Source organism: Coloeus monedula, assembly GCF_965178545.1.
Source record: "Coloeus monedula genome assembly, chromosome: 6".
Classification (NCBI taxonomy): domain Eukaryota; kingdom Metazoa; phylum Chordata; class Aves; order Passeriformes; family Corvidae; genus Coloeus; species Coloeus monedula.
In genome coordinates, this window is record NC_138786.1 from 49,484,268 (window position 1) to 49,499,906 (window position 15,639).

General features: G+C 38.6%; 1 protein-coding gene across 2 annotated transcripts in view; it reads left to right on the top strand.

Moving 5' to 3' along the window:
* UNC79 (unc-79 homolog, NALCN channel complex subunit) overlaps positions 1-15,639 on the top strand; it is a gene marked incomplete at both ends in the record, with an annotated part of 106,084 nt that overhangs the window by 32,201 nt on the left and 58,244 nt on the right. Inside the window, 12 exons of one of the 2 annotated variants that reach the window (XM_082282942.1) lie at positions 145-268; positions 1,522-1,662; positions 2,982-3,203; positions 3,841-4,068; positions 5,460-5,601; positions 6,004-6,083; positions 6,165-6,313; positions 7,359-7,516; positions 7,852-8,033; positions 9,309-9,510; positions 11,123-11,302; positions 12,358-12,423. In XM_082282942.1, coding sequence (XP_082139068.1) covers positions 145-268; positions 1,522-1,662; positions 2,982-3,203; positions 3,841-4,068; positions 5,460-5,601; positions 6,004-6,083; positions 6,165-6,313; positions 7,359-7,516; positions 7,852-8,033; positions 9,309-9,510; positions 11,123-11,302; positions 12,358-12,423 — 1,874 coding nt within the window. The remainder of the gene's footprint in view (positions 1-144; positions 269-1,521; positions 1,663-2,981; positions 3,204-3,840; positions 4,069-5,459; positions 5,602-6,003; positions 6,084-6,164; positions 6,314-7,358; positions 7,517-7,851; positions 8,034-9,308; positions 9,511-11,122; positions 11,303-12,357; positions 12,424-15,639) is intronic. The other variant, XM_082282943.1, reaches the window with a different exon arrangement.

Here is a 15,639-nt window from a genome sequence, read left to right on the forward strand (position 1 = left end):
GGACAGTTGGTATCAGCAGCCTAACTCAGCTCCCGTGGAGGGTGAGGCTGCAAGTAGGATTAGCTTTCTACCAGTTTTCTGTTCTATCTCACACAGTGTATGCCATGCTAATTCAGTGATGCTACATTTTTTTCTGTTTTTCAGCAAAATGTTTGACACTGAGCTTTGTCCTCTCCCTTTCTCCTTGGAGGAGATGTTTGGCTTTATTAGCTGTAGATTCACAGGGTATCCATCTTCTGTGCAAGAGCAGGCATTGCTCTGGCTGCATGTAAGTGTCCTCGCTTGACAAGTAACGCTGAAACAGCTGATAATTTTGAAAAAGAATCTTCTTTTGCAAGGTTGATGCACACCTTCTGCCCTTTGCTCCAATATAAGGGTGGTTGGTAGACAGACCTTGAGTGTAGCTAACCCCTCATGAGCAATAACCTAGTTGACAAGGTGGGAATCAGTCAAAGGCTGCACTCAGTAATCTTGGGGATCTTTTCCAACCTATATGATTTTGTGATTCTTTAATAAAATGGAAGCCTGGGAATTTCTTTTACCTTTGCCAGTTGAGTCTTTAGGGCCATTCAGTTGGCTTTCTTACAGCACTATGTTTTAGTCTCCACAGAAATTGGTCTGTAGATTTCAAAATTAATTTGAGACTCCAGAAACAGCTGTAGTTGTTCCTGCATATGAGGAGCTGGATTAGACTAGCTCTGTGCCTGCCAAGCTTTCTGCTGATCTGGCCCTTTTGTGCTATATTTGCCCACAAAATTGACATTCACCCAATGTTCTTATCAAAAGCTCCAGGGATAATCATGTCACCTGAGGGCAATGAGTTCAAAAAGGGTATAAAATTTTCCACAGCACCTCAGAATAATACCTGTACTTTTCATTATTGCTTTTTCTTCTGCTGAGGGTTATTTTAATTAAGGTCTCTGCAAAGACCAATTTACCTGATTGTAATTTCAATTTTTAGGTATACAGAGTTTTCAAGTAAAGCATGATTTTTTTAGATTTTTCTTGAATTAATAACACTTAATGACAAGTACAAATGAGCTTATATTTATCTGAATGTTGGTGGCATAGTAAATTGTGAATATTCTCTAAGTGATGTGCAATTAACAATCCTGTCACTATGTTGACACCTGTAGGCTACTATTCTGAACAGATTCTTAGAATGAAAAAAGGAATTCAGTTTTAAGTAATAATAAATAAGTAGTTATTCATTCAAGTATTGGTAATACTTCTGCTTTACAGAAATATTTTTGTGGAATAACCTCACATCCCTGGGTGTTTATGCATGAAACTGATCTCAAGGTGCACCAAGTGGATGCCAACAAATATTTTGAAAGTACCTGTTTTATTTTGCCCTGATTCTGACAGAAATCTATGCTTGCATCCCCCCTCATTGAATTTCAAAATTAAATTCACAGAGCTTGCTGAACTGAGGATCATGTTATAAAAATGCATATAAAGTAGCTGGTGTTTGTGATCCAACTTGTAACTCATGCTTTCTTATTTGTTGTATTTCCTCAGGTGTTGTCTGAACTAGACATTGTTGTTCCTCTTCAGTTACTAATCAGCATGTTTTCTGATGGAGTTAATTCTGTAAAAGAATTGGCAAATCAGAGAAAATCAAGAGTCAGTGAACTGGCGGGAAATCTTGCAGCTCGGAGGGTAACTGTTACTTATCCTGCTTATTTTTTTTGCTTGTAACAGTCTTCCTAATAGAGTCCATGTGAAGAATTAAAAATCATCTTTCAATATGGCAGTGTTTGATTGGAAACACTATAAATTTTGAAAATGAGAGAAAATTGGCATGACTTCAGTTAATATCACTCTATCATATAAAAATGTAAAGATAATACAGGTAGGAACTTGGTATATTTTCCAAACTTTTTTATTCTTTGCACCTTTTATTAATAACCATCAGCAACAAGTTGTTACGGACAACTGGTCATCCAGAATGACCTTTTGTATTCTGGTATGAATTTGGTGGGCCTGGGTAAGTTTTGAAAGGGTGAGAGAGCAGAATTTATTTCTGGTTCCCTGTATTTTTTGTCCCACACAAAAGAGATGAAGAATTTGATCTAAAGTTGTCTATCAAAAGCTTATGGTCTGGAAGAAAACATGTACAAATCTGTAGGCACTACACATACTTGGTCTGATGTGACTTAACTTCCCAGTAGTTTGGATGAAGTGCTTGAAGGACACCAGAACAAGGTTGCTTGAAAGCCCCGATTCTTTAGATTTAAGGAACTGCAGCATCTAGGCAGTTGATGATTCCTTGCATGTGGTGTACCAGTCTTCTGATGTAGCTCTGCAGAGAGCACTGCCACACCTAGCCCATGATCACTTCTAAACTAAGCAGAAAAAATGAACAAACTTACTGTCTGGTCTTTCAGACCGTAGCTGGCCTGAAAACAGACCTTGTGTGTCATCTAAGTGTGTATCTCCCCGCAATGCCTAGATGTTCTCAGGGTGTTTTAGATGGCCTGCTGTGGTGTGGGCATAGATCAGTGCACACATACACAGCTTATTGCCATTTTGACTAGTGCATTTCCAGCTACCTGTATCCTTGGTAGAGCCTTAGTGAGCAAAGTTCTCTTGAGATGGGCTCCTTTATTAGCCTCCTGCTATTAAAATCAATGTCCATGGATTATGGAGCAGATCTTTGTAACCTGATGGCTGCTTTACTGCTTGCACCAATTTTCAGTTTGGTTTATGATGTTGAAATTCTCCTTAGTAGGAATAACATAATGGATGTCAGCTGCTTAGCTTGAGAGAATGTACACATCTGGGCAGAATATTGTTCCTGTACTTCTATCATATCTTATTCAGTGGCATTAAGGGACACCTGTGTATTTTGCAAAAGAGCTACAGAAGGGAATGGCAAGGCTGCCAGAGTTCTTGCTATTTTTGGCATTTTCGTATAGAATGAGATTGCTTAAATGTCTAACAGTCATTCGTACATGTTGATTTTTTTATGTTTTCAGGTAAGCGTTGCGTCTGACCCTGGGCGCAGAGTTCAGCACAACATGCTCAGTCCTTTCCCAAGCCCCTTCCAGAGCCCATTTCGGAGCCCAATACGTAGTCCTTTCCACAGCCCTTTCAAGAATTTTGGACACCCTAGTGGAAAAACTATTGATTTTGAGTGTGAAGATGAAGAAATGAATCTTAATTGCTTCATTCTGATGTTTGATCTAATTCTAAAGCAGGTACTTGCAGAAGAAAGACATCCACATGGCAGGAACACTGAAGTTCTGTCGTCGCTTTTGGCTCTCCTGTATTGATTCTCTTTCTGCTAAGGGCCTGTCATCGATTCTTTTGATCCTATATTGATTCTCTATCTGCTAAGGGCCTGGCATGAAGTGTAAGGCATTTAAATCCCAGTACAGCTGTCATCTGTCTTTATAGAAATTATAGATTTGTGTTCAGTGAAGTTATATACTTCCACATTCAGGTTAGATACTAACCTCACACTTGTGAAAGGAACTTTTCATTGGAGATTTGTTTATTTTTACAGACTAGAGGCAGAGACATGTTGATAAGCTTAGGTTAGTTAGGTTAATTTTTGGATAGTTAGGTTTGTACATTGTGAATCCAAGGATAAGTGTTTTGGATTACAGTCTCCAGGTAAAATTAATGGATTCTGTGCTTGAAATTGTCTATTTACTCTAGCTGTTTAGGCTTGAGCATCAACACCCTTGACAAGTTAAATTCTGAGCTACAGTTTATCTCAAATTCTTTCCAGTACTGTAATATAAAAGTAGTAGAAACGTAGGAAGAAGCAGAAAGTCAGTGCTCTGCCTTTTAAATGAATAACAAATCCTTAATCTTTTCACTTTCTTTCAGATGGAACTCCAGGATGATGGTGTCACTTTGGGCTTAGAGAACAGCATCTCAAAAGATATAATATCCATCATAAACAATGTGTTTCAGGCACCCTGGGGTGGTTCTCACACCTGTCAGAAAGATGAAAAAGCCGTTGAATGTGGTCTGTGCCAGTCCAGCATTCTGTGTTACCAGCTGGGTTTTGAGCTGCTGGAACAGCTTGCTCCAAAGGAAGAAATCAGGCTTGTGGTAAGCAGGGCAGGAAAGGATCTGTATTATTGGTGTGCTAAAAAACTCCTTCACTATTCTCATTCCATTGTGCTCAAGGGAGCAAAGCTGCACTGACTTTTGGCATGAAGGATTCAGGAGTTTAAAGCAAAATGCCATTGAACTCTAAAATTTCCTAAGTTCAAATTGATTCAAAGAACCCAGGGAAGATGGTAATATTCATCCACTATGAACTCTTCCCCTATGAACATTGACGTGCTATTTCACTTTGGAAGTGCATCACTCCAATCATACTGTGTCTTGAATAAAATGTGAAATATTAATACTTAGCTTTTGTTAAAAGCAAAGAGTGGATGCTTTAAAATGATTAATGATTTTGAATGAATCAGTTGTCAAGTGAGCAAGCCTTAGTTGGAGCTTGACCATTTAAAATGCTGAGTGCTGTGGGAAAACTGAATGTACTTCAGGTTGAGTGTCCGACTTTATCAGATACAGATACTCTCAAGTTGCTAGTCACCATTAAAGTCCTCTGTAGCTTTGCAGAAGAATTGGAGTATTTCCTGTGGTGGTGGTGGTGTGGTGAATTTATTTTGAGCTGTATGTCTATTATACATAACTTTTCTGTCTGATAGTTGAGAAGAAAGCATCATTCTGTTTATTCTGATGCTCATTTGCTGTGGCATTTTAGTAGCAGATTTTTATTAGTTTATTTCTTCAGTGGAGGGAATAATGATGCCTTTTTATGTGTCAAATTTTCAGAATTTCATTTGATGTGTATGCTAGAAGTAGTTATTTTACATTTGATAGTCAATAACTTGTGCTAGAAAAATCATCTCATGCCCCTCCAGTACAGATTCTCATCTCAACCGAAAAATAGCGAGTAGTGCAGTCTTTTGGGTGCTGGGGCACACCCAGAATTCACACTGCAATTTACAACATAAATGTCACAATGGGAACCTTTAATGCTGAGCTCCTGGCCACAGGCAGAAGTAACTCCAGCCTGGAGTTTACATTTTTCAATGTAAAAGTGGTTGAGGTATGTCCTGCCCCAAAGCTGGTAACTCTTACAGTAGTGCAGGAAACACCCTGCTCCTGTCTGTTACTCCTTTCAGGCAAGGATGACAAACTTGGTGAGGTATTGGTCCTTTGATTGAATCCCTCTCAGCTCTGATATGGATATACAGTTTCTGTTAAATCCATGTCTGGAACACAGTCTTTTTGTCAGTATGCATTTGCTGATGCAAAATATTAGATATGCAGGTTATTTGAGTGCACAAATGTACATGGACCTAAACAAAGTCTGCCTTATTTGAGCTCAGTTTGTCACACCAGTTGTAGCTCAGAGAGCAGGATATGGCCTCATGTATGTAGAGAACATCAAGAAATGAATTTAACTAATTATATTCTTAAAGGAGCCCACAGATAACCTCGAGGATAGTCTTCTGTATACTAGACCTGAGTTTATTATAGGAACTGAAGGAGAAGAGGAAGACAAATCAGCACCAAAGCATGGAGAAAACCCAGGAAATCACACAGAGACCACAGAAAATGCTGGTAGGTAGAGGCTGAAAAGGTTATTTCAGTAAGGCTATAAAGAAGTGCTTATACTCGTATACAATACAAGTTTCTGGAGCAGTCTTTCAAGTCAAACAGTGCACAGTCACTTTTTTTATCACGCATTTAATTATTTCAACATATTAAATAACTAGGCTGTAAATAAGTTGACAGCTAGTGTGACTGTCTCCCAAAAAAATGTTAAAAGAACTCTTGGCTTTTTGAACATATAAAGTAGCAAAAATATTACATGCCGAATTCCATGCTGTGCTAATTTTACTGACTGCATGGTTAATGTGCCTAGAATTAATTTAACTCTCACCACATTAACATTCTTTAGTTTCATTTTGAATCCACAGATAAAAGAATTTTAACATTGACTGTAACTTACATTTTTAACAGCGATAAAGAATGACACAGAAAGGAAGTTTTGTTATCAGCAACTTCCAGTTACCTTGAAGCTCATATACACTATATTGCAGGTAACATGGATTACTTGTCAGTTTGGTTTGTATTGTTGGTGAAGTGGTGTCACTGTGCTGAGAGAACATCTGTTTACACAGGAAATGTCAAGGTTTGAAGAACCAGACATTCTTTTTAACATGCTGAATTGTTTGAAGATCCTGTGTCTTCATGGTGAATGCCTGTATATAGCAAGAAAAGACCATCCACAATTTCTTGCCTATATTCAAGATCACATGCTGATTTCAAGGTGGGCTTTTATCTCACATTTTTTCTTCATACTTAATTGGTTCTCCAGGTATAAGTTTGTTGTTAGTGTCAAAGAATTTGCAAGTTTACAATGGAAAATTGACAAGAGTGGTAGGGATGTCTGGAAAGATCAAGAAACCTGTATAAGAGTTCATTGCACAGGCCAATTAAGATGTAAATGAAATCAAGGTACATCATGGCTACTCCATCGTGAACCACCTCTTTTGCAATGAATCAGAGTCTCTCATATTCAATAATACCATTACCTGAGACTGATGTATCTTCCTGGACTCTACAAAATAAAATAAAGGATGTTGTGGAGGCAGGCATGCAGTTTATAGGGCCTTAGCATTAAAGCTGAGAGAACAATAGTATTTCACTTTATTTTTATAAGGGAAAGGAATTTTGTTCACTTGGAGTCAGAGTGAATTGGATGGGAATCTGTGCATTTTAAGATTCTCTTTGGAGAAAGGGACTTCTGCAGAAAAGTAGCTGAATAAACATCAGCATATGATCTTCTGAAATAGAGTGTGTTTGTCAGCACTTAACAGCTGCTCTCTATCAATTTCGCTGAAGATCTTCCAAGACTTGGGGTTTTAGCAGCCTAGAAAATCTGTCCTGAATCTAAATACCAGCAAATTGTGAATATCCAACTTCTTAGTTACTCGTGGATGCACATGATTTGTGGTGCCAAGACACTTCATGTGGCTTATGTGGTGTAGCTGGTCATGCTGAAACTCCTAATTCATAGCATAGATTGTGTTCCATGGCAGTTATCTTGAATTAGGCAAACTCTTTCAAAATCTGAAGTATTTCAAAGTGAGGAATATTTGAGCCTGGATTTTTCAAGAAAAAACCTGCTGTAGTTGAAGATTTGCAAGTAGCTCTGTTTTCCTACTCTGTTTTTACTACAGTCCACTCCACAGTATTCACATAAATGCCCAGGATGGCTCATAAATATTTTCATGAAAAGTTCTTTACATTTAGAAGAAAGGATATCAAGGGAGTGTCTTTGTAAGCAGGCTTGCTCTCTTTTGTTTTGCCAGCTTGTGGGGAGTTGTGAAGTCTGAGTTCTCTCAGCTTTCTTCCCTGGCAGTCCCACTTCTTCTTCATGCACTTTCGCTTCCCCATGGAGCTGACATTTTCTGGACAATCATAAACAGCAATTTCAACAGTAAAGACTGGAAGATGAGATTTGAAGCAGGTGGGCCTGAGAAATGTACTCTATTTTCTCTTTGTTTCTTCTCTGAAGAGGTAGAACTTTCTCTGCTATAACTGAGGAGACCTATAATAGATGATGATCTTTTTGCTGCTTTGGAGATAGTTTGGTGCAAAACTATGGCACAACAGTGCAGTAAAATAGAGGAGAAGATGAGACATATTGGAAAATAAAAATCAAAATTACAACTCCTTCCAGCTATCTTTTTGTTGTTACTTTCTCAGCTGTGTATATTTCTAGGAAATTTATGTTAATCAGTACATAAACCATTGCCTAAATGAATATGCCTCTTTTCTTGTCTGGGTGCATGACTACTACAGTGGAGAAAGTGGCTGTGTTGTGCAGATTTTTGGATATTCACTCTGTGACAAAAAACCACCTACTGAAGTACTCTTTGGCTCATGCATTCTGCTGTTTCCTGACTGCTGTGGAAGATGTCAACCCAGCAGTGGCTACAAGAGCTGGCCTATTACTTGACACCATAAAGAGGCCAGCTTTACAGGTGGGTGAGTTACATGGGAAAAAATACATTCCAATGGGAAACGGGCTTTTCACCTGGAGTTCAGATGAAAAGCATCACAGTCACTGCTAATACCTCTTTAGGCAGGCATTATTGGTCTTGGTGCTTGACATATGCACAGAATAGCCAAGGGAAATGATGCTGCCCTACTGCCAACTTAGAGTAATGGAACTGTTTACGTTGGAAAAAATAATTCTTAGGATCGAGTCCAACCATAAATACTTTGATGACTGCAGAGGATTACTATTGTGTTTGAGCTGCTGTTGTAGAAAACTGTAATTTTTTTTATTATTTGAAAGTAATCTGATATTTTTCATTAAAAAAAATGCAATTCTAAGTTTTATGACACCCTGCTGAGCTCACTGTGAGAAAATATGTTTGAGCAAAACCAAACATGGTCTCGATCTTTACGAGATTTACTTAGGCATGTAACTTCAAGCATGTGAGAGAGCCTGCCAGTCAGGATTCACATGATTAAGTCTAAGCAGATACGGAAGCGAGAAAAGCAAGATTAAAAAAAAAAATCTCATAGAACAATTCAGTTCTAGTTCTCTGGAGAATAGAATGAGTGTGTCAAGAGTTCGGGGTTACTGCCTACGAAAAGCTGTTAATATTTGCTAGATTAATTCCATTTGGTACCTTTTCAAAATAGTTTCCAGAGACCTTGAGTTCAGTGACACAGTTACTGAACTTGGGTTTAATGAGACCAGTATACTGCACTTTTATATTTAATGTGTGGGCTTTCTTCTGAACCTTAAGTTTTAACACTACAGACAAAATTCTAGTGCAAATAATGTGCAGAAGAATTTTGAGGCAAAGTGCCTCTGATACACTTCACAGTGTAATCTTTCTTCCTCTGTTTAGGCTTGGTGATTCATTCTTTTTGTAATTACAGGCTTGATTCAGTTACCTAAACTAAGGTTTTTCTCGGAAGGGGAGTGTGAGTGAAGTACTTTAATATTGTGTGCCAAATATGCAGTAGGACAGAACTTTGCTGGTATCTTTGTATTGCTCAAAATCTTAGAAAATTCTACATTCAAAATATGATGCTTATGTATCTCTTTATTTACCTTACTTCCCACTGATATCAGTAGCATTAGTTCTGATTTAAAGGACTTGGTAGAAAAAAGGAGCTAAACCTTGATCCTGTACTAACTGACAGGAGGAGTTACAAGCTTTGACCTCCCTTTGCTTTAAAAAAATCCTTAAAAGATCTCATATCTCAGTTATGTGTTATTTTTTTGTTTCCCTCTATAGGGTCTCTGCCTCTGCCTTGATTTCCAGTTTGACACAGTTGTCAAGGATAGGCCCACAATTCTTAGTAAGCTTTTGCTACTTCATTTTCTAAAAGCAGATATCCCAGCTTTGAGCTGGGAGTTCTTTGTGAATCGCTTTGAGACCCTGTCTTTGGAGGCGCAGCTTCATCTGGACTGCAACAAAGAGTTCCCTTTCCCAACAAGTAAGCAGAATTGAAATCAATCTGATCACTTTTTGTCATCTTCTGGAATTTTAGCTGCCTGCAAGAGTCTGAGAGAGTTGCAGGTCTCATGTGTATAAATTCTCTGAAATTAACTAATCTTTCAGGCCAAAATGAAATAAATTGAAGTGAGCATTTTTTACTTCCTGAATACGGGTTAGGCTGTATTCTGTTGTGCCTTTGGGTGCTGTGTTTTGCTCTCATTCGGATGTGATTGCAGCCTTGGTTGGATTGTGGTCTGGTGCTATGATCGCCTGCAACCCGCATTAACCCACTTGTTCTACTGTAGATATTCTAATGCTGTCATGTTTGCTATTCTCCAAGTCCCAGATCATGCCAACCCTGTCCCGTGGTGGTCTGTACAAAGTCAGCCCTAGGAGCGCTGTTTGACCCTCAAAAAAGCCCTAGTGTATGGGGCACAGCATAAGAGATATATGGACTCTTAGAGCCAGTGCTCAGTTAACTATTATTGCAGTGACAAAAGTTTTTAAATGTTTGTCCTGTTCATACTTGGTTTCTTGATGAGAAAACAAATCTCTTTCCTTTCACTAGGGAGGGACTAAAAATTACTTCATGCATAATTTTTTAGAATGCTAAATAATTGAAAACTTCCTAACCCAAGTGGTGGCCCATGAGTCAGATCTATTTCCATCTGATTTTCCTGAAGGAGATGGGAACAGCTGTTTGAACAATGTATGTTCCCTCATCAGTCTAACACTTCCTTCTACTTTTGCATGGAGCCCAGTGCCTAAAAAAGCCCAGGTGGTGCTACTGCTGCACAGGAGAGGGGTGGAACTGCAAAGGTATTTTCTTCCCCATGTGTGAGTAGCTTGACCCAATGCTGGGAACTGCTGCTGTGGTCTGAGGATGGAGTCTTGGCAATTGTTTCTAACACCTCTGACTGCAAATGTAGGGCAATATCTTTAAATAGGAATACTTTAGAGTGATTTAAAATAAGAAGGAGATAATTTTCAGATTTCTTTTTAACCTTTCTCTTTGCCATTTCAAGGACACAGGTGATGCAAAGAATGGGCTCACTGACTTCAGTCACTCAGATGATTAAACTCAAAGGGTTTCAGTGCACTATAGGTATGAGTATGGAAAAGTATTGGTGATCCCATTAAGACGTGCAGTGATACTGCTGGTAACACCACTATAACTCAATAATAACACTCACAGGTTTTTTGAGTTCGAATTCAGGATGGTAAGAGTAGGCATAACAGAAGGTTAGTAAGGCAAAACTAGAGGCCATGGTTGGGTATGAGTGCACTAAATGTGATCCATACTTGTGAGAGTTCTGCCCTTTTAAAATATATATACCTTCTCTTAGCCTGAAATTCAGATCTTGGTTTCAAGAATCTGTTTTTGTCAAGTAACAGCATAATTTTTTAACAGAGTTATGCCTTTTGGGGTTTTATGGATTTCAGAATGAGAGCATGTAGATGAGTGCCTTGCAGATGGACCCCTTGGGCCCATATGAAACTTTTCTTGGCTTGAGTGGGACCTGGGGCCCAGTTGCATTTGGCACTTGGCAGCAGTAGGGCCCCCCCATGCTGTGGAATGAATCCTAACTTGGTCCCTTGCATTTGCAAAGCTATCACTGCTGTCCGGACAAATGTGGCCAACCTCAGTGATGCGGCAATGTGGAAGATCAAGAGGGCTCGTTTCGCACGCAACCGTCAGAAGAGCGTGCGCTCCCTGAGGGACAGCGTGAAGGGACCCGCCGAGTCCAAGAGAGCGCTCTCCCTTCCAGAAACCTTAACCACCAAAATTCGTTGAGTATCTATGTTTTTGTGACACACCCGTATCTCCTCCCTTAGGTTCCTATCCCGTTGATGGGTACACATTGGATTTGTCAATATTTATCCAGTTGGGATGGCAAATTTAGGTTTCTGACTGCTTTGGGCATTACTCAGATATTGACAAGTTAGTGAGTTTGACAAAGAACATAGACATTGTGTCTAGATGTGTCTGTTTAAAATGCCAGAATAAAATGCTCCAAGACTAGTTTGTCTTTTCTAGATCTTAAATTTTGTTTGTGGCTAATATGCAGTAGTTTTGTTTTAAATAGATACAGAAAAAATAGATACAGAAAAATTCCTCTATTACTGATTTATTTATTAATTATAATTATTAATCAGTGCATGCAGCATATGTTAGACATCTTAAAAACAACTATTAATGTCTCAAATGAGTTTTTGAATATATTCAGAACTCCGTTGTTAAGCAAACAATGTCCGTGCAACACATCCTTCCTGCTGGCTTCTACAGGAGGACCTAGGTGCTGGAAAGCCATGGGATTGTGTGGAGTGCCATGCAGATACCTTTCCAAGCAGAAATAAAGCTTGGCCCTTCTCATTTAGAGAGTTTTGCAAACACAGATCAGTCCTTATATTCAAATCGGACCTCTCACATTGCTCTTACCCATGCAATAGGAACTGATAAAACTTTCGAACTTGGATGCTAGTGATCTATTAACTTAAAAAGTAATTTTCTTTCCAACACTGCAATATATATTCTTTCCAAGACCCCCCCAAATATTTTGGGATTCTTAGGTAATCCTTCATGACCAATTACTGATGCTGCACAGGGACTCCTGTGTGATGACTCTTGTACCAGCAAAATTAAATGATGGAGAAAATTAGAGTTACAGAAGATGGTGCCCAAAGTCTGTAGGGCACACAAGTGACATGTTCCAAGCAGATACACTCACTGCCTGACAACAGTGCATGAGTAAATGAACATAAATGTGCTAACACCAAATATATGCTAAGTGTAAGATGTCAGTGCTGCCTTATTAAACAGAGTTGCTCTTGTTTTCTTTTAAAGCTGTGAGCTTGACCAGACATGAGCAGTCTGCACCAGCTCTTGGAGGAACACCAGAGCAAACACCAGGTGGGTTTGACAAGGGAGGTGTGTTTTGATGGAACAGGAAAAGGAAGGCTCTAACTCTGACTTTCTTGCTGATCGTGAGATAAACTTACGTGAGATGGAAGTTGTCTAAATGGCAGAGTGAATCACATCTCAGCATGGTTCCAAAAAGTGTAAATTGAAGCTTTGCTCTCAATCTGTACTGAAAGCTGCCTCCAGTTGTAAATAAGACTTTGGAGGTGGGAGGAGGTTATTCAGTCAGTCAGCTGTGCCAGCAGTGCCTCACCCTCCTGTGTTTCATTGCCCACAAGTAAATATTTGCTAGACTTGCCCCATGGGTCACCTGTTTTGAGTCTGATCTTTGTCCTTCAGGTTTTAAAGACTGCAGACAGAATACTTTTGCCTGTCAGTACTGTATATTACACGTCTCTTCTGCATGCTTATAGATGTCTCAAGTCCCTTATTTTGTATTTACTGACATTTTGTGAAGATGTTGCCCTTCTGTCAAGTGTCTGTAGAATAGGCAGCACAGCAGGGTCCGAGTAATCTCTCAATAATTGTGGCTACTGACAGTTATTGCTCTGAGTGCTGTGTAGACTGATGATTTGGAAGTGAAGAGATGTCAGATTCAGATCTTTTCATGTTCCATCTTTAAGACTTGGAATACTTCCAACAGATGCAAATTCATAATCAAAACATATCAACTTACTCGATGATCAGCTGGAAGGAAGATACCTTGTCACTGTGGGAGCTGACTAAGCTGTGAAATGGAATAGGGGAGTTTCTGAGTTAGCAGGATATAGCCTGCTGTGCTAGCCCAGTGAGAGCTGGAAATCAACCAGTTCCTTACAGAACATATGTGTGGGTTGTCACAGGCTCACAGAGGGAACAAGTGATGTAATGATGCAATAAACAGGTATGTCAGTGGATGATTGTTCTTCACTTAATGGCTCCAACCACCTGCTATATACTGGGCTTAAAGGAATTTTTTGCATAAGAAGTGTCAGTCTCACAGTAGGCATTGTTAGACATTGTGGTTTTATTAGCTGTATTTTGGTATTTCTACACTTTACTTTCCAGGCTCAGGTAGTTCACCACCTAAGGTTAAAACAAAGTTTCCACTAAAAATGTGTATATAAAATGTTTTATGTAGTTAGTAACTACTGATCTCAAGAAAACTCTAATAATATGATTCAGAATACGACAGATGATTTGGGAACTAGAAGACTGATTACTGTACCTTTTCTCCTACCCAGTATTTATTATTCCTTCCTAAAAGCTTAAGTGTTTGTAAAAAGAAATTTTTGAGTTTTGTTTCAGTTTTTAACACTGCATTGGGAGTACTGAGCATATGTGATTTGGCTAAGGAACTGACTGACTCCTAAGCAGAGGATGTACATCTGTGGTAGAAAAACATGTATTTTATACGTGGCACTTGAATGAACCAGTTTCATGCTCATCTGTCCTTTCTAGATCTAAATTGGGCATCCTTGCACAGTCCAAATGCAAGCTGAATTCAGTGTGCATTCTGTATGGATTAAACAGCAGGATCATGTATTTGTTCCTGTATCCTCTGCAGTATCCTGGACAGTCACTGAGAGAGTTTCGTTGGTAGGGATCACACCTGGGATGATGAAGCATGGTGTAATTGTGATCTGATGTTTTATGTTACATTGTGATAAACCTTAGAGTAATTTGAAGGTAAAGGGATCTGAAATAGGGGGCACATGAATAAAGAGATGAATCTTCAGAGGTAAGGCTAGACTGAATTCAGGCATGGAGGCTGTATATTAACTGTGTCTGTGAGTTTGGTGATGTGAGAAGGTTTTGATGAGGGTTGGGGAGGATATGTGTGTGTATCTAATGTACCTTATATAGGCATGTACAAATGCACACAAATTTCAAGGGATAAAAGTTACCTTAGCCACTGTAGAGATAGAGCTGTCTTGGTTTTGCATTCTTAGCTTGGATTTAAACAGCCTCATGTGATAACAGGATACGCTGTATCTTGTGTTGATGAAATGAATGTTTAGTTCAGGCTTGATTTAACTTAAGACTCATTCCAGACAGCAGTAGTTTTCCACACTCTGAAGATCTATTGACTAAACTGGATTGTAGAGTTTTTGCAGTTTTAAACAAGTAGTTCTCCATTGCTGTTTTTTTGCAGGTTCCTACATCAGAAATAATAATGGAGTGACTGACATTCCATAAACTTGATCTTTAGTAGAGCTATGACAGACAAATCAGGGTGAAGCTCTTTTTACTCTTCCCTGCTGTATAGTTTTGCATGAGGGTAAAGTATGAGAAATCTTTAATGCATCAGAAAGGGTAGTAATATTTCTGGAAGAGTAAAATGTCAGGAAAAGTCCTGGGAAGTATCTGTTAGCTAGAGTTAGAATTATGAAACACTGTCAAAATTGAACATTTTATCGCTGAGCTTCTAATTTATATTGCTCAGCAAGTGAAAATAAAACGGTTTAATCTTTTCAGATTAATTCCTCTTTGAATTCTATTTGGAGAACCAGGAATTATTTAGAGCCCAATGATCCTTTGACTCATTTCATCTTATCGCCTTCTTTGGTTTATTGAAAATCTCACAACATGATATAGAGATGAAAATAAATAGGGCTGAATAGAACAGTCAAATATCATCCTTACAGAAATTGCGTCTTTGTGATATAATTCCATGGAAAATTTTAATCTGTGTGTAATATTATATAAGAATATAAGATTATTTCTCAGTTTATGTCCATGAAGCTAAGATTATTTTCTGTGTACATTTTTAATGTGCTTCTGAAAATAGTTTTTGCTTTATTTCTGATCCTAATTATTTCAGAATTCATTGTTTTCTTTTTCCATCTGCAAATCTTGATCCAGCAAAAGCCTGGGTAGAGAATTTTAATCGTGAGGGAGATTTTTAAGTAAAAAATCCCAGTGAAAACTGTCTGGAACAAAAAAACATTGTATAACATGGAGTTCATTATTTCTTCTTACCCAGATAAGACCAGTAAGGGAAAGTTACTCTTAATAGAAGTGGGTCTGAAAATTCCTGCCCCCCCCCCCCCCCCATATTTTAGTTTTCACCTGTCATAGAAATGAGAGCCATCTCCCATGCTTTGCAAAACAGCCAAACAAACCTTTGTTCACCCACCAATAAAAATGCAACATACTTCAAAATTATTTAAAAAACTTTACAGACATTGCAGTTTTTTCTTGTGAAGAACCTAAGAGAGATGCAGT